This window comes from Stenella coeruleoalba (assembly GCF_951394435.1).
Source record: "Stenella coeruleoalba genome assembly, chromosome: 7".
NCBI classification, from domain to species: Eukaryota; Metazoa; Chordata; class Mammalia; order Artiodactyla; family Delphinidae; genus Stenella; species Stenella coeruleoalba.
Window position 1 is genome coordinate 13678572 of NC_137153.1, and position 24760 is coordinate 13703331.

Below are 24760 nucleotides of genomic sequence, written 5' to 3' on the forward strand. Positions count from 1 at the left end.
GCCGCAGCACCACCGCATCCTGGTGCCACCCTTGGGCGCTGGGCCCTACCTTTTTCTGCCTGTTTCTCCCAATAGCACACAGGGAGGATATACCCAGGGCTGCTGTGAGGATTAATCAAGGCAACTGGACAAGGCTGTCAGCCGAGAGCCCAACACATAGTGAACATTCAAAATCACAAGAGTGGACTTCCCTGGTGGTCCAATGGTTAAGACTCTGCCCTTCCACTGCAGGGGGAACAGGTTCGGAGAAGTAAGATCCCTGCATGCCGTGCGGCCAAAGTAATAATAATAATAACACAAAAGCTGCCTTTGAACTGCAAAAAAATTTAAGGCAGGGTCCAATGATTATAAATTATAGCATTACATAGCAACATGACTGCAATATATCCTAGCGACAGCAGAAAGTCTAAAAATCAGTATTTGATCAAAAAGAATATTTACTAGAAGGTAGACTTAAAAAGTACATAATTAAAGCGAAAAGACCCAGTTTAAATTCCAACTTTGGCACGTTAATAGCTGGTTGGTTATTTTATTCTGACAATCTCGTAGTCTGTAAAATGGACATGACCTGGAAATAGTAGGTGTTTGCTGAATACATACTGAGAGATTAAATCAAAGATATGGTCTACAACCATGTTTTCTATACTTTCATCTGTCTGATAGCATAAGATCTCTTTGAGGAAAAGCCATAGAACTGATGGATTTTCCCAATATATCAGACACTGGTCATCATGTACTTCTCTCTGATGACAAACATGGAGCCATTGTGTGGCTCCATGGGGCACTAGTGGCTTTAGAGCCTGAACTGTGAAGTTCAAAGCTCAAGGGGGTTCCAGGAGCGATCAGAGACCTAGTGTGAACTCATGTCCACTCACAGAAAACCCGAACTGAAAAGCCCCCTGCAGTGAACACTGAGACTTAAAGTTTGCTTTTTTTTTTCCCCCAAGCAAAATGCCATGTTCCCTGATGTTCATAGCTGTTTAAAGATTATTTTATTCCTTTCACAGGTCTCCCGTTATGGCTGGAGGTCTCTTTGCTGTGGATCGCAAATGGTTTTGGGAGTTGGGGGGCTATGACCCAGGTTTGGAAATCTGGGGAGGAGAGCAATATGAAATCTCTTTCAAGGTAAGCCCTCAGCACCCTTCTCACACTAGGTTGGCATCATTTTGACCATTCTAATAGAATGGCGTCATTTCGTTTTGTGACCTCCTATGTTGCAAATTAACAATGAAAATAGACATGTCATTTTCCCACCTCAGCTTTTGGATGAGAGAAGCTACTTCCTTCTGATGTTTCTGTGAGACGTAGTCATGCCATAAAAGAAACACAGATGAGAAAGAATTCAAAATCCCACTTGCAGGGGGCAACTGTGGTGTGCCAGCACTTCTGCCACCCCGCTGGTACTGCATTCCTTCTCAGGCACCTAGAACAGACAGACAGAGGCATGAAGGTGAAAGAAATGGAATTACTGGAGCATTTGCCCATTGTGTTTGTTCTCGAAATAATACTCCACCTTTTGCTTGTAACCACTATTCCACAATTTCAATAACAGAAGAGTACTTTTAAATTCTGTAATAATCTAAATGGGAAAAGAATTTGAAAAAGAATAGATACCTGTATATGTATAACTGAATCACTTTACTGTACACCTGAAACTAACACAACATTGTTAATCAACTATGCTCCAGTATAAAACAAAAATTAAATAAATACAATATGAATGACAAATTAAAGCTATTCTTTATATAATTCCAAAACAAGTGAGTTTTTTATTTTTATCTGAAGTTGCCCAGGTTTCCACTTGTTTTGACCATAAGTACTCACAAAAATTATACTTTATTACATATATATACATTCATATATTATATATATACATATAGGATATATGCAAGTATATGATAGAATATCAAATTTCAAGGTTTGTAAATGAAAAAAATTTTACCACAGCACGTGAAGACCAGATAACCAAAGCAAAATAAACTGTGCAAAAGGATTTTTTTTCCTTTATCATTGTCATTATTCATATCGAAGATATAGTGATTCTTGCAAGATTTATCATACAGAAATCTCACTAAATAAATCAGCTTTCCTAAATTACCTCTATTATAAAATCAAATCAATTCTTGGTAAGAAAATAAAGTGCATCCTGAATATAGTAAAAGTCAAACTTAATAATCCAGCTAAACTTATTGAATTTATGCATAAAAGAAATTGACAAAACTGGTTTTTATTTAACTGTAACAACTACATTCTATGTGTTAGCAGAAACAGTATGTTGTCCCCAAAGTGTCATAAAATAAATATTCCAAAGAGAAACTCAGGAGACACGATTGCAGGCTTCAGGACATCTAGAATTTTCCATCTCACTGCTGGCAATAAGCCTTGAAATACTATTTATTAAATTAGTGCTTTTCTTTTTTACCATCACTGAAACACACCTAATTTCACATCTACGTTACTTTTTTCTTAAACTTTGTATACATACATTTACTCCATTTATTTAATGGTATGTGATGTACAGATGCTAGGGCAAGTGCTTTATATAATTTAAAATCACAACTCAGAGAAGTGGGTATTATTCCATTTTATAGATGAAGAAACTGAGACTTAAAGTTTTAAAATTTTTAGATTAAATTTTTTAAGTTTTAAAGATTAAATAAACTACCCAGTGTCACTTAGGGATTAAAATTCTCCACCTCTACTTAACTGCAGAGAATATAGAAACTTAAAATTGTCTGTTCACTCAAGGCATACCTACCAACACCATTCCAGAGTTCACGGTTAACCTTTTGATCTCTACCTAATGGTTCCTCTCACTGAACAGAGGTGAGTATCCTCATTATACCCTAAGAGCATAGCAGCAAACTTTGTACTGACCCTGGCAAAATACTACTGATTATCAGATATGGGCCAAAGTTGGGTGCAAGTTTACAGTAATACCTTCCACTGCAAAAACAGAATATTGCATTTGACTCCAGCAATAAGGAAAATAGGCATCGCTCTATTTGCAATATCATCAGAAGTTAAAGAATGCTTTTTACTTCTCATGGTTCAAGATTTTTTTTTTGTTAGATTCTCTTCATTCACGAATTCTTTAACTTTAAAATGCTATTAAGAATATCTGCATTCTACAAATAATAAATGCTGGAGAGGGTGTGGAGAAAAGGGAATCCTCTTGCACTGTTGGTGGGAATGTAAATTGATGCAGCCCCTATGGAGAACAGTATGGAGGTTCCTTAAAAAACTAAAAATAGAGTTTCCATATGACCCAGCAATCCCCCTCCTGGGCATATATCCAAACAAAACTATAATTTGAAAAGATAAACGGACACCTATATTCATAGCAGCACTATTTACAATAGCGAAGACATGGAGATAACCTAAATGTCTATCAGTAGATGAATGGATAAAGAAGATGTGTACATATATATAATGGAATATTACTCAGCCATAAAAAAGAATGAAATGATGCTATTTGCAGCAACATGGATGAACGCAGAGATCATCATACTAAGTGAAGTCAGTCAGAAAGAGAAAGGCAAACACCATAGGATATCACTTATATGTGGAATCTAAAATATGACACAAATGAACTTATTTATGAAACAGAAATAGACTCACAGACATAGAAAACAAACTACCGAACGGGTAAGGGGGGATAAATTCGGAATTTGGGATTAACATATACACACTACTATATATAAGATAGATAAACAACAAGGACCTACTGTATAGCACAGGGAACTATATTCAATTTCTTACAATAACCTATATTAGAAAAGAATCTGAAAATACATATATATATAAAACTGAATCACCTAAAACACCGTAAATCAACTATACTTCAATTTTTCTTAAAAATTGTTTAATAAGAAAAAACAGAAAAAGAAAATCTGTAGTAAGCAGGAGATACCTGGCTTAGAATAATAAACTGGGTGTGGATAAAAGTACTGTGGGAAGGCTGGAGCGTTTGCAGAATGGACATTTGCATTCTAAATCACAAAGGTATTTTCTAAGACCAATATAAACTTGAACCTCTCATTTCTCTGTCACTTGTATCTATTGCTTCTCTTCGGGATGACCTAAGATTTTATTACCCCATTTTCTCTTTCTCAGTTATCTGTCATTCTGAAGGATATAATTGGAATGCAGCCCTGTCGTCTTTGTCTAGAAACCATGGCAACAGAGCTAGAGGTTCAGGACTAAATTGCCCCAGGTTGTTTGATTGAAATGACAGATCCTTTGGCAACAGCTATATCTTACAGGGTCCCATTTCAGACACATCTCTCCGTTCTTCCCGCTATTGTGTGCTGACCTTGGGGTTCCTGTCCCTCCCTATTAGGATTTGTAACATGAGGGGGACACCCTCAAGCAGGATTAGGTAGAATTTGCATGGAAGATGAAGAATTTTCTCCATACGAGAGAAATTGAAAGAACTGTCCACAAATAGCTGTGTTCAAAGGTATTAAAAAGTCAAAGAAAGATGGAATGTCTGCATTTTGGGACACAGTCCATAAATTGCGATTAATTTTACACTGTAAAGCACGGTCAGATATATACTGGTCAGCCCTTCATGTTTGAGAGTACGTACGGATAACTGAGAATTTACTAGTCTATTTCACACCATAATATAGAAATTGTTTCAAGTCTGAAACTTAGAAGCTCTAATTCAAAAGATTTCTGTCTGTGGTTGTTATCAGGCATCTTTGCTTGCTGTTTGCATTTCAACCAAAGAATCATTTCACTGATGTTTATGACAAGATTCCATGGCTGAATGAAAATATTTCCAGAAAACTCTGCTTTATATCAAGGGCTGAGCTTTTGGTCAGACGGGATTTGGCTAAGAGGGCTCCTCAATTGCCTGTCTCTGTAAATATCTTTCCTTCCTTTTTCTAACATCTGACTAGGTGAGTAGATTTCATGCCATCACACAGAAACCAACACAGCGTAATTTTCAGGAGTCCATCAAGGAAAAGGGCTCTCTAGGGAAATGATCTCTCTGCACCGAGTCCAGTCTTCAATCGCTTTTAATATGAATCTGAATTCTCACGTGGCCCAGAATTATCCAGCTGCCTCTCAAACGTTGCTAGGTTAGCCAGCTGCCAGGAAGGAGAAAGCACCATTCACTCAGTCACTCAACAAGTTTTACTGAGCATCTAATTTACACCAGGCAGTGTTCCAGGTACTCAATTTGGAGCTGCATCTGGAAACAAAGAGGAAACCAAGACAGACTACGGAGTGTTACATGAGAGAGACAACCCTCCTTTAAACGGTGTGTGCCACTTAAGTTACTGAAACAGTGTTAACACCGTTATGGATCTCTGATTGCCCAGAGTGTGTTTTTTTTGTGTGTGTGTGTTGTTTTTTTGTTTTTGTTTTTGTTTTGCGATGTGCAGGCCTCTCACTGTTGTGGCCTCTCCCGTTGCGGAGCATAGGCTCAGCGGCCATGGCTCATGGGCCCAGCTGCTCCGCATGTGGGATCTTCCCGGACCGGGGCACGAACCCGTGTCCCCTGCATCAGCAGGCGGACTCAACCACTGCGCCACCAGGGAAGCCCCACAGTGCATTTTTACCCATTCCCCAAAGATCAAAGTCCAAATGTTAGCATTTTCAGAAGAAAACTCTTCCCAGAAAATAAAAGTGAACAATAAACACGAATTAGTCACCCACATGATTTAGAATGAAGCCCAGGGACTCTATTCCACAAAAATCCTCTGGCATGAGACATAAAACTTAAATCTGCATAGAAGAGCATTAAATTTGGTTTGTCCTTTTCCACGCCCAGGAGCATAACAACACGGTCCCACCTTGGTCCAATATTTCTTGGGCCATCTTTTGTCTGGGGAGAGCTTGTGACCTCCAGCCTCAGCTGTGCAGAAACCTTCAGCACTCCAGGTGACGTGAATCTGAGCACCATATGTCCTAGAGCGAGTCTAATAAGTCTGGAAGCCCCACGGCCTATCTGAAATCACTCGTAATGGATTGAAACACCCCACGCAACCACCTTTGTTACGTGCTCTCATCCTTCCCATGTGTTAAGCTTACGGTTCAGACATGTAAGGAAATTTTAACTTACCTCTCACAGTCTTTCAGCCCTTACCAGTCACTAACTCATTCAACCGGCATTTATTTATCGATTACAATGTGCCAACTCTGGGCTAAGTTCTTGAGGTTCCAAGATAAATGTGAGAAAGATTCTCTCCAGTAGAATTCATCCCAATTTCTCACTATTGTTTGGAACATATTTTATTTCCATATTCACAGTAATAGTTTACCAGCCTCCCTCCCTCTCCTCTTTCAACTGATCTCCATTTTTTTATTCATTTATTCCCTGAGTCGCTTTATTTTCCCCTCCTAAAAGTTCACAGTGACTCCTAAGGACCCCACAAATCACAAATCAGATTAGCATATGAATCATAAACCAGGGAACTTTCTCTCAACCATCTGCCTCAGCTAACCATCTCCAGCTACACTGCCAAACCAACTTAAGTAGTGTTTTCCTTTCCTTCCCAGAAAAGAGGGAAACACAAACATCCATCACTGTCCCTATTTATTGCAGAGATTTTAACTAAACAGACTCTGATGAAATTTTTCCTGAAGATTTTAGTCATTCCCTCTAAAATATTAATCAGGAACCTTCACCATGAGTCCGTGTACTGTGCAAGCTAGACTCCGCAGAAAAATGCAAAGGAAGCCCAACAGAAGCCTTCTTTGGATCAAGTACAATTGAGATGAATATTTCACCCATTAAACATAAACATCAATGAAAGCAGAAAAGCACAAGAAAACCTACGTTAAGAATCTCCTCTTAAGTATAACACACAAATGGACATTTCTTCACCAATCTTCTAATGCAAGAGAGGCCAAAGCTGTCCCTTCTGCCTTTGGGTCCTCGGATTGGGATAAACTAGAGATGCATGGACCACATCCACATTGTATCCATCATGAGTCCCAGCTTGGGCTCCTCTAAATTGGAATGAGAACCTAAAGACACTTGGAAGCTATGTTCACGCAGTCATAGAATCCTTCCAGTTTTTTATGGGTTTACCCAATCCTTTAGTGTTACTTTGCTCACATCTAATTTGACAGCAATTTGTAAACAACTCCATCTTTCAAACTCCTCAACTTAGTTTTGACACGAACAACAATTCTTTTCATAACAGTATTTCACCAATTCAAGTGATATTTCATTAAATTACATAATTACAATTTTTAAAAACTAGCACAATCCCCTTTGGGAAGAAATGCACTGCCTTTGAGATACACACGTAACTTAACAATTGTGAGCCAGGAGTTCTAGGTGTGTTCGATGTAGCCTGTATTCGGCATAGATCCACCATAATATAAATGCCATTCAATACGTTTACAGAGAGACTAGACAGGGATGTTTCACACAGTAAATTGAATAGAGATTCAGACCTTGCTGTCGAAAACTCTCAGTCTCATAAGTGACAGGAAAAGCTCATGTAGCACAGGTAGCTGCATTGCTGACTTTGCACAGAGGCAAATCACCCGGCTTATTGGGCTCAGGTCTGGGGCGAGGCTCTCCCCTCTGGGCCTCATCCCTGCCCAGGTGCCCCAGTCTCCTGCCCTCTGTCCAGGGGACTTACAGGTACCCAGGTTGCTGAGTGGCCAGGGTCTTATAGGGATGAGTCAGGGCAGGGGGGCAGCCTTGGTGACCTTTCTCCTGTCTCTTCCACTCTTGTGCGCTGGTCCTACGGACCAGTTCCCACTCCTGTTTGCTAGTGGTCACTTCTGTTCCCTTCCCTCAAGCCCAATCTCGTGTAGTCTCTCTCAACTGAAAAAAAAAAAATCAGTCCTACAAGAAGCCTCTGGGGTTTCCTTGAATCTTGGCGTCTACGTGGCTGGGGGTAGGGAAGAAAATGCTCCCCAAGGAAAAATAGAAGATGGAAAACACAGTGAACAAAGGGAATACTTAAGTTTTAATCCTGCCACATACAAATAAACATTTCAGCTCAAAGAGACTAAAACATACCTGAGATTTTACTAGACAGCATCCGTTTATTTTGTACCCCTTTATGACTTTCAAAATCTTTACATGGAGCTCCCTGTGTCCCAAAGTCCTGGCCATTCTAGTCCTCCTGTGGTGGTAATAACTATTATTTGGTCCTTTAACAAGGGAAAGTAATGACTTAGCATCTAAAGGTCACAGAATTAAATTTGTTATTCCATTCAACACTAACGCAAGGTAAAATATAATTTCGATTTCATAATTGCAAAGGCAGGCCATTACCTAGTTAATACCAAAGCAAGGAGCAGAATTGGGGTTCGCCCGCAAAACCATTAGGCTAATTTCTCTTAGCCGGAAAAAGTAGAAGACTTTATGCCCTGATGCACAAGTGGCTACTGTCATTCTCTGAAACCACTTTTAAAAAGAAATAAAGGGGGGCTTCGCTGGTGGCGCAGTGGTTGAAGAGTCCACCTGCTAATGCAGGGGACACGGGTTCGTCCCCCGGTCTGGGAAGATCCCACATGCCGCAGAGCGGCTGGGCCTGTGAGCCATGGCCGCTGAGCCTGCACGTCCGGAGCCTGTTACTCCGCAATGGGAGAGGCCACAACAGTGAGAGGCCTGCGTACCGCAAAAAAAAAAAAAAAAGAAATGTAGGCTCTTCCCAACGGGAATTTTTATTAAATATGAGGGCTGACAACTCTTGTTATTATTTAATGTAAAATTTAACTTTTTACTGTCTTCAAAATGCAATGGTTATTCAATAAGGATTGCATATACATGATAGAGACTAATTGTTGAGTACCGAACACTCAGCTCTTTATTCAATCAAACAAGATAACAGCCATCAATTTACAATTGTTATAGCTCAGGAAACTGTATAGTCTAGAGCTTAACCTCATTACAGAGCTTCTCAAGAACAAACATGGATTTCATTTATTTGTACTTAGAAAATCAAAATACACCCACTAAATTAGCTAAATTTAAAGTTTCCCTACACAGTATGAAGCTATCAAAAAAATTTCATGTGTATTTATAGTTCAACAATTGAATGTTATACAATTATAATTTACACTTTTAAACTGGAAAAGAAAGGTCTGTTCTTAGAGATCACTCAAAACAGAAAAGGAGAATATGAAGCAGAAACAAGAAAAGCCTAACTTTACCCTTGACAAAATTCTCAGATATCTTACCCCCAACCACAGTGTCTAAGGAACGTTATCATATGCAGTAAGATCAATACAGTGGTGGTAAAACAGGGGCACGGGAAGACAGAATGACCCCAGCTACAAATCTCGTTTGAAGTCAGCAGATCTTACTTCCCCAAAGTAATTGGCACCTCCTAAGGGAAAAAAATCAACAATCACTTTTTTGAAACAGTAGCAACAGATGTGACTGCTGGTGGCCAGAGCTTCTCTGGATTGAGTCTGGCACCAGAGAGAAGCATCCATGGAAGGCTGGGGACAGGTCTGAGGAGGTTTATACAGACCCGCCACATTTTCAGGAAGCAGGCTATTAATGAGGCAGGATGGAGGAAAGATACTCAAGCTCACAAGCAGCCCTACAGCAGCCAATTCCTGTTGGATGCAGACAAATAAAGGCCAAAAGAATTCACTCACGCACTAAATTGTGTGTCATAAGGTGAATGCCTACCGTACTTGGTAAGAAGAACGCACCCTACTCAAAGATAAATAATAACTTTTTAAAGGAAATAGCATATTAAAATATTACAAGAAAGGGCTTCCCTGGTGGCGCAGTGGTTGAGAGTCCGCCTGCCGATGCAGGGGACACGGGTTCGTGCCCCGGTCCGGGAAGATCCCACACACCGCAGAGCGGCTGGGCCCGTGAGCCATGGCTGCTGAGCCTGCGCGTCCGGAGCCTATGCTCCGCAACGGAAGAGGCCACAACAGTGAGAGGTCTGCGTACCACAAAAAAAAAAAAAAAAAAAAAATTACAAAAGAAAAGGAAGAAAGGCTCAGGAATGGTCACCAAAATCATGCTGCTATACCTTTTTATAAGTTCTTTTAAAAGGTTAATGAAGTCATTGACTCTGTAAAACAGTATGAAATGCTGAACTTTCTGAGATTAGGAAAAATGTTAACAGACAAGAGAAGAAGATAGAAAATAAACAGCAGCAGTCAGGATATAATGAAAAAGAAGACGAAAACCAAAATGAAGGTCACATTGAAAGCAACACAAAAGAGAAGGAATATTCTGAAAATATATAGGGACACACAGATAAGATTGAGAAAAAGGAACAAAGTGAAATTAAAATGAGCAAAGTTAAAAAGTAGTAGAGTGGAATGACATGGAGGATAAAGGAGCTCATAGTATTCCTAAGGGAAAAAGTTAAATTAAAATAACATATTTCAAAACCTAAGAGATACAGCTGAAGCAGTGCTCAGAAGAAAAGGCAGACTCTTAAATTCTTACATCAACATAAAAAAGAATAAAAATAAACTAAACATCCATATCCAGTTCGCAAATAAAAAATAAAATAAAGCTAAGGAAATATTAATATGCATTTGAAAACTTAATGATTCAGAAAACCTAAAACTAGTAGTGCAAGAGCTAGTTCTTTAGAGCCAAAGATAAATCATTAATAAGAGATATAGCTAGGTATGGAGACAGATAAATTAATTAGAAAACAGTTAATTGACATTTATTAGAAGAATACACAAACTCGGAAGCAATCTAAATGTCCATCAACAGATGAATGGATAAAGAAGATGTGGTGTTTATATATATGTACACACACACACACACACACACACACACACACACACACACACACACACACAATGGAATGCTACTCAGCCATAAAAAAGAATGAAATAATGTCTTCTGTAGCAACTTGAATGGACCTAGAGATTATCATACTAAGTGAAGTCAGTCAGACAGTGAAAGGGAAATATCATATGATATCACTTATACGTGGAATCTAAAAAAACAAAAAAAAACAAATGAACTTATTTACAAAACAGAAATAGAACCACAGACACAGAAAACAAATGTATGGTTACCAAAGGGGAAAGTGAGGGAGAGATAAATTAGGAGTTTGGGATTAACAGATACACATAAAATAATCTACATAAAATAGATTAAAAAACAAGGACCTACTGTATAGCACAGGGAACTACATTCAATATTTTGCAATAACCTATAAGGGAAAAGAATCTGAAAAAGAGTAGATATATATATATATAACAATCACTGTGCTATAAACCTAAAACTAACACAACATTGCAAATTGACTATACTTCAAGAAAATAAAATGTATAAAAATGGGGAAAAAAAGGAATTTTCAAAATTTAAATGATCATAAGAGATTGCTCAATTTTATGCAAATGCAGTTAAGATTATAGGGAAAATGGATGATTTTTAACAAAATATAAATGACAAAACTGACCTCCAAAAAGAAAAAATCTGAACCAACTATATTGGTTTTCTACTACTACATAACAAATTACCACAAATTTAGTGGCTTAAAACCACCCAGAATTCTCCCACAGCCTCTGGATTGCAATCCAGCATCTTTCTGCAGGGCCTCTGCTAAGATCTCACAAGGCTGAAATCAAATTTTCGGCCAGCTCCATCCTTACCTGGAGGCTCAGCCAGGGAAGGATCTGATTCCAAGCCCCCTCAGGTTGTAGGCAGAACCCATCTCTCTGTGGTTCGGGGACCGAGCCACTACTGTCTTGCTGGCTGTTGTCTGGACATGACTTTCAGTAACCAGAAGCCCAGCTCGGGCCCTTGCCCTGTGTTCCCCTCCCCGGCCCTCTCGCAACAAGGCAGCTTTCTTCTTCAAGGCGAGAATCTCCTCAGACTTCACATCCCTACACCTCTGTCTTCAGGAAGGGCAGAGTCCCCTTTTTGGACTCACTGGTTAGGCCGGACCCTCCCAGGATAACGTCCCTTCTTATTAATTCAAAGTCAACTAAATTGGGACCATAATTATATCAGCAAAACCCCTTCACCTTTGTCATAAGGTCACCTTCACCTAAATCACAGATGTGAAATCCATCACAATCACACACCTTCCTACACTCAAAAGGCAGAGATAATACAAGGACTTGTGTACCACGGGGTGGGAATTTGGGGGCCATCTCAGAATTCTGCCCATCATGCTGCCCAATGACGATAGAAGAAATAAAGAAAATTGTCAAAAAGCTATCCCCTCTGAAAAATAAAGCACCAAACCTCATTAGTTTCTTCCAAACCTTTAAGGAACACTTAGGGCTACAACGTTTATCAAAAACTGTTCTCTAATAACAGAAAAGAAAGAAATCTTTCCAGTTGATGAGATAACTGGCGTAATATTGATAACAAAATCTGACCAAGATAGCACAAATAAATAGAAAAGTACAGACATATTTTACTTGTAAATACTAGCATTAAAAATAATAATTAAAGATTACACAACAGAATAACTATTCAAAGCCTAATCCACCAAAATAAGTGCAGCTCTAGGAATTTTCCCATTAATTTATTTAATATCATTTAGGATTATCCTGATGATAGTATGCAATTCAATTAGACAAGATAATATAAGAGATATAAAAATTGGAAAGGACAGAAATTTTGCATTAATTGCAAATAATATTACCATATATCTACCTGAACAATTCAAGTTGAACCAACTGAAAAACTACTATAAATAAGAAATTCAGTAAGTTGCTTGAGTAAAATGTGTGTGTGTGTAAATATACAGAAAACAGTAGCCTTTATGTATGAAAACAACCACCCAAAGGAAGACACCCTTTACGACAGTAAGGAAAAACCAACTTGGAATAAACTTTAATGTCCTAGACCTCCATGAAGACATGTTACAATGCTACTGAGGGACACACAAAATAAATGAATAAATGAAAATTCATAATGAAGATAGTTCTCCCTAAGCATACTCCTGTATTTAATGCCATCCCAGTAAAAATGATAACATGAAGATTTTTTGGATGGGGGAGGTTAACCAGGGACAGCTAGATAAACTGCTTCTAGTTCATAAGGGAAAACAAATAGAATAACAAGAAAATTTCTGGGGAAAAAATGATAGGGGGCTAACTTAAGTAATCAAATACAGAAATTAGACAGAGATACCTATGGCACAGAATTTAAATAGACCCAGATAATATGGGAATTTAGCATAAGAAAAACATTTCAAATCAAGAGGAAGAGAGTGGATTCCTCAGTAAATAGTGTGGAACAACTACTTATCTAGGGAAAAAAAATAAAGATGAATCCCACGTGTGAAAAGACACAGGTACACAGATATTTATCTCAATATTGTTTTCATTGATGAAAAATGAAAAAAGATTAATATCCATCCTAGGGGACTAATTAAATTAATCACTATGAACTACAGTATGGCCTTTAAAAAGAATGCAACAGGTGTATTTTTACTAATATGGAATAATATCCAAACCTATCATTATTAAGTGACAAAAAAGACAAGGTACAAATATATATGCAAAAATAAATATGGAGAGAAGATAAATTTTGTTATATATATTTAATAATTTATATCTATAACATGTCACATAATACAAATGTAAGCACTTATATGATAAAATGACAATATTAATTTCACATGCAGACAATTGTCACAGATGTATTCACATATCCAGGAGATATTAATTGAGAGCCTACTGTCTGCCAGACACTGAGAATATAATTGTCAACAGAAACGACAAGTTCTCTGTCTTGTGGAATTTAGTCTGAGGAGAGACAGATCATAAATAAATAAGTGAATAAATAAACAAGAAAATTTCAGATGGTGCTAAGTGCTAAAAGGAGTCCAGCCAGCCAATATTACAAAGTAGGAGCCTCAGAGAAGAGACGGCTAGATCTGGCATCATGTTTTTAAACTATTTGCATCTGTACCCAAACTAGAAGGTGGGGAATGGGCTCCAGTGTCTACTGGTCCTCAACCTCCTACTCCTCCAGCCTTGAGTGTGTCTGATCCAGCCATCACCAGAGCAAATGTTCCATGTGTTACAGGACCCACAGATTGGCAGGAGAAACTACAAAACAATGACACACTAGTGTCCCAAAGAAAGGGGGTTGTTCCCCGGGGCCCTGACCCCAAGCCGGTCCCTCGGTCCCCCTGCCCTCACCGTTGTTAATTTCCATACTCTTGGTTCCCAAGACAAGCCTCCAGCACATTGGCAGAGTACCTACAGTTCTAATTAATAAGCATTTTCCACTTTCTCTGCAGTTGTCTGAAAATACAGAAACCTCCTAGGGTGTTTAATTTATACTCCTGAAATAGTTTCCTTGTCTCCTTAGAAGGGTACAACTCAATCTCATTTTGGAAGCATACTCTTTCCCACTTAAGCCACCTCTATATAAACTCTAGTGACGATGCTTTGTACAAATGGTTTTGGTAGAAATAAATTCAGTCTTATCAAATGTACTCATTAGAAATCCTTTTTATGCCAAGAATGATTCTAAAATACTTTATATACCTTCTCACTGCTTTTATGAGAGAGCTATATTAAAAACAAAAAACCTCTCCTTACTTCTGAGCCTGCAAATACCTCGAAGCGTAGTTGCATTTTGTGTCTAAAATGTGACACAAGCCTTTTTATGGCGCACCGTATACCTTCACATACACAAGAAAATATCTGGAGTTGTTCCTATGGGGTTTCTTCCCCTACAATATTTAGCCTAGGTGATATAAAAATAACCATTCTAGTTCAACATGCCCAGAATTGATCTTCCAAAGAAAATATTAAAATGACTCTAAACTCATTCAGAAACTCAAAGATAAACAGAAAGAGCTGCTAAATGTCTCACAAGCCAGTCTGAGATTCATTTCAATTATCCAACAAAAGGTACCTCAGGTGAAACAGAGCATTTTCAAGTTAAATTTTATGTCCATTGGATAGAAGCCTGGCAAGTCTAAATTCCTTCCAGTTGTTACTTCCTTTATGTCTGACGGCATTTTCCTAATTCCCTGTTTAACTTTATTTTAGCTTTTATAGATAGCTGTAAAGAGAGCGGGATATAACAATTTACACAGCATTCGGTATCTGTGTTCAGGTCAATTTAACTTCCTATTGAAATCTTTTTCTAACGTTGAAATTTTTAAGAATTTTTGTATTTTTCTGGTTGCCATTTTCCCTAACAAGAAAAAGGAAATACAATCTAATGACTCTAATGCAAGTCAGTTTACACCCCCGCAAAAGCTCAAGAGATATATGTTTCGAAAGTTACCTAAAAAGCTCCATACAGTTCTCAAGCCTGTCACCCAAATCCCAATGACAGTACTACACAGAGCATGGGGGTATACGCACGCATCGACTTTAGAGGTATAAGGATTTGATTTTTACACTTTACATCAAGGTCAGCAACCTACAACACACCAGGACCCTGTAAGCTGACCCCACAACTCCCTCCCTCTCTTCAACCTGTGAGAGGACAGTTGAGAATACAATCCCTACCTCGTCGCCACACATTCAGACTTGCATGTCGCCATAAGCCTGACCCCCCCCCACACAGGTCAACACGTGGATACATGACACGCATCCCCTGGAGCCCACACATACCAGAAGAATAAAGCTGGTCCCCTCGGGTAATATTAACACATGACCACTGTTCTTGAGCACCTATTATGTGCCAAGGGTGCTCTGTGATTATTCAATCGAGTCCTTACAACCATCTCCTGAAGCAGACACGTTAGCCCAACTTTACAGAAGATGAAAGTGAGACTCAGGAAAAGGTAGAAACCTGCCCAGTTCAAGACCTACTGCCAAGTGTTCTTTGCTCTGTCCTGAATCGTGAAAGCATGTCAGCTTCTCAAGATAAAAAAATATCACGTAAATGCCATTATGAACCTTTAAGAGTGCTCACATTTTTTATTCTGATGACATTTCTTCATTTTGAATGTTTCCCCTCAAATTTCAACACTTATCAACTGAAGCTTAGAAGACCGTTTGCTTTCCCAAAGTTTCCGACGCAACGGTCTCCATCTGAGTAGCTTTTGAATGATGTGCTTCACACCCCCAGACACTCAAACCCTGGCTGTTCAGAGACCTTTTTTTTTTTTAGTTTGATTGGAGTATAGTTGATTTACAATGTTGTGCTGGTTTCAGGTGTACAGCAAAGTGATTCAGTTATACATGTACATATATTCACTCTTTTTCAGATTCTTTTCCCATATAGGTTATTACAGAGTACTGAGTAGAGCTCTCTGTGTTATACAGTAGGTCCTTGTTGATTATCTATTTTATATATAATAGTGTGTATTTATCTCTCTCCACCCCGCATGTTTCCCCTTTGGTAATCATAAGTTTGTTTTCAAAATCTGGGAGTCTTGTTTCTGTTTTGTAAATATTGGTTTGGCCAAAAAGTTCGTTCGGGTTTTTCCATAACATCGTACAGAAGACCCGAACGAACTTTTTGGCCAACCCAATAAGTTCATTTATAGCATCTTTTTAAATTAGATTCCATATATGAATGATATCATATGATATTTGTCTGACGTACTTCATTTAGTATGATAATCTCTAAATCCAACAAGAGAGAGCTTTCTTAATGTGGACTCTTTGGTTTACTAGAAGACAGAAACCCAATTCTGACTAACTTAGAGGAAAGGGGAAACTGGACAGGACACTCAAGTAAACACACTGTGAAAAAGTCAAAGAAATGAGTGAGCCTCTGGGAGGCTGCCAGGACCCCTTCCCTGAGCACCTGGCCTCTGCCGCTTTCTGAAGAATACTCCTTCCACCCCTCAGGGATGGCCACTAGAAGCTCTCAGGCTTTCATTCTCTGCTTCGCCACCAGAGAGGTAATTCCAATTTCACGAAATCCCAAGGAAGGATTTCAGTTAGCGTGACCTGAGTCCGGTTCCACCCTGCCACTCGGAAGGTAGGATGACTGACAGCCTGACTCAGGGGTGAAGGAGAAGCACATGTTTGGGTATTTCTCTAAAGGAAAGAAGTTGTTCCCCTACAGAAAGCCAATTTTAAAGAGTTTTTTAAGAACCTTCATTTCTTTTTAGCAGATGGTGAAGTCAGAAAATTTAAGCAATAGACTTAAAATCTGGAGGCGCACAGAAATAATAGTAAAAAGTGAACACTTTGCTTCTACTGTATCTTCTAAGCTATAGAATAATGAGTTAAGGGACATGAGGGATTGTGTCCTCAAACCATAGTATTTTTACCTAGAGAAGCACTCAGAAGATGTTCCAATCCATTCTTTCCTCCCCAAGAATTAATGTTTCAGATAAACCAAAAAGCGATATATCTGTTTTTATGTCCCACCCCAATCACTGCTTTTAGGAGCGTAGTGTTACTGCAAATATAAACGTCACGTCTTAAAAACAGGATCTTCTGAACAACATACCCTCTGAAACCCTGCCAGCCCCACCCAGACCTCTTGAAGCTCATTAAATGCAAGATAGCTTGGGCACGATTTGTTTATACTGACGTAACAGAGCATCTCTTACTTTGAAATAATCTTAAGCAGATGGCTCAGAAACAAAAGCTTCCCCCTTGAGACTAGAAACCAACATATCCTCAGTAAAGACTGCAGATACATTCTCCCGTTTCTGCTTTTATTATGTTCCGATCAACAAATAGAAAAGGAGAGTCGGGCAAGGTCAAAATAAGCTGTTCTTTTTTTCTCCTAATCTCTAAGAATAACCTCAAAACCCAGGTTTCTAAGAATAAAGCAAAGCAATGGTGTGCATGTGCCTTTCCATTGTTACCTTTTTTAGATCGAGTCAGGTCGAAAAGTACAGTTTTTATTACATCCAGCCTAGAAAACGAGTTTAATGACAGACACGGCCCTTTGCAATATCTACACACTAAAGCTTTTTAGGTTAACAACTAATATTTTAATTTCTAGATAGATGGTACAAAGGGGTTGATTGTCTAGTCTTGAGAAGTTTTTCAAACATAACCCATCCAAGTCACACCACACACTTAGAAAGTTATTTTCCAGCCCCAGAAATTTAATTTCTTATTTATATATGCTCTGTACTTTTATCATCAATCACTTCTTTATACTAAACCAGTTACAAACGAAAATAAGCTCAAGATAGCTTATTCCCTTGAAATTGTATTTGAATATACTAGAGAGCATAGCTTTTATTGGCAGCTAAATGGAAGATTATCATTAAATTACTGAATTGTTTGGAATTAACCTTACTTTATATCAATAAACGGGTAGTTCATTCATTTATTCAACAAATACTTACAGGGCACCAACTGTGTGTCAGGCACTGTCCTAGGTGCTTAAGATCCATCTCTCAATAAAACACACAAAGATACTTGCCATTGTTAGGGAGAGAGGCCGATAAATAAGAAACATAATGAATCACTTTGTCATACAACTGAAATTAACACAACATTGTTAATCAACTATACTCCAATATATCAATAAAATGAAACGTTTAAAAAAATTAAAGAAATTAACATAATGAATAAGTGAGTGAGAAGGTGTTAAGTGCTGGAGAACAGAAGCAGAGTGGGGTGAGGAGGGCTGACAGTGTGTGGTGAGAGGGTGTTTGGGGCCAGAGGCTTTGGAGCTAAGACTTGAAAGAGATGACGAGCTAGCCATGGGGAGTCTGGGGAGAGAATTCCAGACAGAGGGACCAGCCGGCACAAACGCCCTAAGACGGAAGGGTGTCTGGCATGTCAGAGGAACAGAAAAGAGGCCAGAACTGCTACAGCAGAGGGAGGGAGGGGCAGAAGAGGGCGAGGGAAGATTAGAGGGAGAGCAGGCTTTGGAACTGAATGCACTAATACATTTCTTTTTTCTTAAATTTAGGTCACCATGTCCATGTAGTATATTATGCTTCATCTTATACTTGATAATGTTCCCTTACTAACCTCCTGACAACCGATTTCTTACTGAAACTCATTCATATTCCATATGACTGCTGTAACTGTACGATGCCATTCAATTTAACATTCTCTGTGCCGAAACTCCAGTTTGTGGCTGGTATTGAAAAGTGATTAAAAAAGAAGGCAAGCATTCAATTATTCATTCAATTTGAGCTACATGATGAAAAAAACACACTGTGCTCATTCACGGTAAACTAACACTGCTTTAAAATATTTATGTTGTCAAAAGAAGGCATGTTGTTTGTAAATCTAAAATGTTTCTCCAAGAGTTAGATGCTTAAGTATGACAATGCCATAGTATTTTTAAAGAATATCATCACATCACGCTACCAGGAAATGTCTTTTAAAAATATAAACCACGTCTTTCGGAACAAATACAGGATTTGAGAAATGCCACAACAGTGGTGCTTTCCTGAAGAAAGCATGTACCCACTCTGTTACCCAAACGTACCTCCCTAGTGTGTCAGGATATGCATCCCTCTACTGAGACGGACACTGCTATTGAAGACTGAAAAAAATAAAGACGTATGTGGTGATATCCATGGTATAAATAAACAAAACAACTCTACTTATCTTTGATAAAGGAGGCAAGAATATACAATGGAGAAAAGACAGCCTCTTCAGTAAATGGTGCTGGGAAAACTGGACAGCTACATGTAAAAGAATGAAATTAGAACACTTCCTAACACCACACACAAAGATAAACTCAAAATGGATTAAAGACCTAAATCTAAGGCCAGACACTATCAAACTCTTAGAGGAAAACATAGGCAGAACACTCTATGACATAAATCACAGCAAGATCCTTTGTGACCCACCTCCAAGAGAAATGGAAATAAAACCAAAAGTAAACAAATGGGACCTAATGAAACTTAAAAGCTTTTGCACAGCAAAGGAAACCATAAACAAGACCAAAAGACAGCCCTCAGAATGGGAGAAAATATTTGCAAATGAAGCAACTGACAAAGGATTGATCTCCAAAATATACAAGCAGCTCATGCAGCTCAGTATCAAAAAACAAACAACCCAATCCAAAAATAGGCAGAAGACCTAAATAGACATTTCTCCAAAGAAGATATACAGACTGCCAACAAACACATGAAAGGATGCTCAACACCACTAATCATCAGAGAAATGCAAATCACAACTACAATGAGGTATCACCTCACACCAGTCTGAATGGCCACCATCAAAAAGTCTACAAACAGTAAATGCTGGAGAGGGTGTGGAGAAACCTCTGCACTGTTGGTGGGAATGTAAATTGATACAGCCAGTATGGAGAACAGTTTGGAGGTTCCTTAAAAAACTAAAAATAGAACTGCCATATGACCCAGCAATCCCACTACTGGACATATACCCTGAGAAAACCATAATTCAAAAAGAGTCATGTACCACAGTGTTCATTGCAGCTCTATTTACAATAGCCAGGACATGGAAGCAACCTAGGTGTCCATCGACAGATAAATGGATAAAGAAGATGTGGCACAGATATACAATGGAATATTACTCAGCCATAAAAAGAAATGAAATTGAGTTATTTGTAGTGAGGTGGAGGGACCTAGAGTCAGTCATACAGAGTGAAGTAAGTCTGAAAGAGAAAAACAAATACCATATGCTAACACATATATATGGAATCTAAAGGGAAAAAAAGGTTCTAAAGAACCTAGGGGCAGGATAGGAATAAAGACACAGACGTAGAGAATGGACTTGAGGACACAGGAAGGGGGAAGGGGAAGCTGGGATGAAGTGAGAGTGTAGCATTGACATATATACACCACCAAATGTAAAATAGGTAGCTAGTGGGAAGCAGCCGCATAGCACAGGGAGATCAGCTCGGTGCTTTGTGACCACCTAGAGGGGTGGGATAGAGAGGGTGGGAGGGAGGGAGACGCAAGAGGGAGAAGATATGGGGATATATGTATACGTATAGCTGACTCACTTTGTTATACAGCAGAAACTAACACACCATTGTAAAGCAATTATACTCCAAAAAAGATGTTAAAAAAAAAACACCTCTGAAAGTAGAGACAATTGAGTTGGTGTGTTTATGGTGAAAGCAAGTTGGCCCTGAGGTCATAAGAAGAGGAACTAAATGGAGAAGGTCTTAGGGCCCCTACATAAGTAGGAGTATAAGCATAATTGAATGAGATGATCACACTTAACAAATATCTATTATCTAAACATGAAGCGAATCATTACGCACATGCAAATAAGTCACTTGATTCCTGTTGTCATAAGCACTGTCTCTACTTGAAAGAAAGTTCCATGCGTTCAGAACTTTGAATCTCCAACAGTGAATGATGCCTGGCATACAGTAACTGCTCGCTACCCTGTTTGTCGACTTGATTCATGAATTACCTGAAAAGAGAAGTACGGGATGGAAAGAGAGTATAAAACAGGAGTCCTGACAAATCTAGGTGAAATTTGGAAAATAAATAGGAAACACCAGTCAAGGGGTAGGAAAGACGAAGGGGAGAATTTCTTTAGAGAGAAAACTTTACAGCAGCAAGCCCTGAGGAGGGGAACTTGGTCCTTTGTAGAGAATCAAAACTAGACCAGATGGGGGAGGAGGGAGGGGAAGAAAGGAGAGAGTGATTGAGGGACAGTTAAGCAAAGATGAGATAATGCAAGGCTTGGGAATCTTTATGCAGGAGTTGTAACGCTACCCTGGCAGCAACAGAAAACCACCGAAGGATTTTAAATGGAAGCATGATAGACTCAGATTCATGCTTTTAAGTGATCACAGTGGCAATATGGAGAAAAAAAATAAATTCTAGGATTCCTTTCTAACACTGGTGTTAGCATTTTTTGAAAAATCTGGACAGACATTTTCTGAATTGGACTTAGCTATAAAGAAAAATTTCTGAGGGGGAGAATTTTAAGAATTTGGAGTAGGTTACCAATAGAAGGCATAACATTTGCTTCATTGGTGATGGCGGTGGGCAGAATTCCAAGTTGCCCCTCTTCCCTGGCTTCCTCCTACACTTAAGTTATATTCCAGGGCAAAAAAGTCATGGCAAAGGTAATTTCTAGTTAGTTGACGCTAAGCTAGGACAATGACCCTGGTGGGCCTAAACTAATCACAGGGGCCCCTTGATTGATTGATTGAGACTCAATAAATTACTATATTTATTGAGTGAATACTCTTACAGAAACTGTACTACTGCCTTTAAATCTATTTTGCTCAGTTAATTCTCACAACTCAGTAAGGTCTTTTTTTCTTTTTTCCCAGCCAAGCTAGACCATGCTCTTTTTTTTTTTTTTTTTTTTATTTTTATTGGCGTATAGTTGCTTTACAGCATAGGAGCCCCTGTAGAGCAGGGAGTTTTCCCCAGCAGGGAGCACAAGAAGTCAGGCAGATTTAAAGCCTGAGAAGGGTTCTATGTGAGGGCGGTTAGCCGTGGCTAAGATGGAGAGTTCCCAGAAAAAGGAACTGAGAATGGGTCTGGGAGCAGCCCTGGGCATCCCCAGCAAGGAAACGGGCCCTGGTCCTACAGCTGTCAGGAACTAAATGAGCCTAAAGGCAGGTTCTTCCCCAGAGGCTCCAGATAAGTGCTCAGTCCAGCCACCACCTGGATTTCAGCCTCGTGAGACGCCAGGCAGGGGACCCCACGGAGCCCACAGGACCTCTGACCCACAGAAACGGGAGATCATAAATAAATGTGTGATGTTTGAAGACACCAAGTTCTGGTAATTTGTTACACACCCATAGAAAGATCTTTAAAAACTGTATTACAGTGACCCTCCAAAGAGAATTAGAATTTCATTTTTGTGTGTGTGTTTGGTTATTTTTTTGCCCTACCTTGGAAAGGAAGGCAACGAGGATTTATTTAACTTTCTATTATGGCTGTCCTTTGTCACCATCCCCTTGTCCCGCAAGAGGGATTGGCCACCTCACCAAATGATGAGAGAAATGCGGTCCCCTTTTCATGAAAAATAAACACCTGGGCCAACCAATCACTCTCTCCCAGCTGCGGATGGTAGGAAAGCTTCTCTGCCTTGACACTTGCCTACCTCTGACATTTGATTACACACAGGACTCCTGAACATTCTCTGCCCTCCGGTTTCCCACCCCTGCATCTATTGTCTAATTACTTTCAAACTGTCTCTCTTTAAAATGTACAACTGGGACTTCCCTGGTGGCGCAGTGGTTGGGAATCCACCTGCCAATGCAGGGGACACGGGTTCAAGCCCTGGTCCGGGAAGATCCCACACGCCGCGGAGCAACAAAGCCCGTGCGACACAATCACTGAGCCCGCGTGCCACAACTACTGAGCCCACGAGCCACAACTACTGAAGCCCGTGCACCTAGAGCTCATGCTCCACAACAAGAGAAGCCACCGCCATGAGAAGGTCGCGCACCTCAACCAAGAGTAGCCCCCGTGCGCCACAACTAGAGAAACCCCGTGCACAGCAACGAAGACCCAACGCAGACAAAACTAAATAAATAAATTTATAAATTAAACAAAAATAAAATGAAATGCACAGTTAATAAAAGGAAATAATCTCACAAATATTCAGGCTGTTTGATTCAATAAAGTTTTTGATAAAATTAAAACTGTACTTAAAAAATTCACTGTATTTGAGTTAAAATGTCAGAAGAGACTGAAAATAGAACCAAACAAAACAGGGTTCTTAGAGTGGACCAACTGCTGTAATAATCCCCAAATCTTGGTAACTTAGCATCAGTCATGCAGCTGCTACACTTCAGCCCTGGGAGAGAAGGAAGCTGTGTGCTCTGCTCCACCCCGGTTTCCAGACACTCAGGCCCCATCTGCCTAGTGACTCCACCACCTTCTAGGGGCTCAGAGGCCTCCTCTGGATCTTCTGCAATTCATCAGGCTCTGAGGAAGAAGAGAATCATGAAGGGGAGAAAGGAAGTCCCCGCTTACTGACTTGAGCCCAGAGGTGATGCACATCACTTCTGTCCACATTCCACTGGCAAGAAACAAGCATACAGCCCCTTCTGAATACCAAGGAGCTGGGGATTATAGCCTGGCAGTGAGCCCCGGAAGAAGTGAGCATGGAAATTTGTACGTCCTGCACTGTATCTCCCACAGTAGGATGAGATAAAATCTGTGGGTGACCTGTAAATTTTTATCCCGTGTTAGAGGTCACCTCCACCGCGGATTTGGAAGTCTGTAGTCCAGTTATTACTGCCTGACGAAGCACCCCAAAATCTACAGCATAAAACAAGCATTGTATCAAATTCCTGGGTCCCAAATTCAGAAAAGGTACAAAGGAGAGAGCTCATTTCTGCTGCATGGTATCTAGGGTCACAGCTAGAGGCTGGAATCATTTAGAGGAATCTTCATCTACATGCCCAGCAGTTGATGTTGGGTGTTGGTGAAAACAGCTGAGGCTGTCGGCCCGAGCGCCTACACGTGACCTTTCATGTGGCCCAAACTTTCTACAGTGGGGTCTCCTCAAGGTGTCAGATTTCTTACATGGCAGCTCAAATTTGCAAAAACGAGTGCCCCAGGGGACAGGCAGAAGCTATGCCTTTCATGACCTCAGTCACTTCTGCTGTCCTCTACAGGCCTAAGAATTCACAAGCACACCCAAATTCAAGGACAGGGAACATAGTCCCACATCTCAGTGGGGGGTACCAAGGTCACATTGTAGAGGGGCATGTGCAATGGGAGATATTGTGGTGTCTAAGTTGGGAAAATGCAACCTCCCATATGTAGTATCTTAGAATCCCTGAATTTCAGTGTTTGAAAGGATTGTGTATCTTATAGAACAGGGACCAGCGAACTATGACCCACTGCCTATCTACGTCAACAAAGTTTTACTGAAATACAGTCATGTCTCTTCTTAGCAAAGTTTCTTAGTTGCAAGACCATATAACCCACAAAGCCTGAAGTATTTACTATCTGGCCCTTTACAACAAAGTTTGCTGACTCTGTAGATAAACTGTTGACTTAGTAGGTGGGCACTG

At 39.6% G+C, this 24760-nt stretch overlaps 2 protein-coding genes across 5 annotated transcripts in view; one reads left to right on the top strand and one right to left on the bottom strand.

Annotated features, from left to right (window-relative positions):
• The window catches only part of GALNTL6 (polypeptide N-acetylgalactosaminyltransferase like 6), a gene marked incomplete at its 3' end in the record, with an annotated part of 1147279 nt that overhangs the window by 1038360 nt on the left and 84159 nt on the right, over window positions 1-24760 (top strand). Inside the window, exon 7 of the mRNA XM_079925494.1 lies at window positions 1008-1125. Coding sequence (XP_079781620.1) covers window positions 1008-1125 — 118 coding nt within the window. The remainder of the gene's footprint in view (window positions 1-1007; window positions 1126-24760) is intronic.
• LOC307188427 (uncharacterized protein) overlaps window positions 1-24760 on the bottom strand; it is a 262819-nt gene that overhangs the window by 185512 nt on the left and 52547 nt on the right. For all 4 annotated transcript variants that reach the window (XR_013828931.1, XR_013828932.1, XR_013828934.1 and 1 more), the window contains one exon: window positions 1255-1423. The gene's annotated coding sequence lies outside the window, so the exon portion shown is untranslated. The remainder of the gene's footprint in view (window positions 1-1254; window positions 1424-24760) is intronic.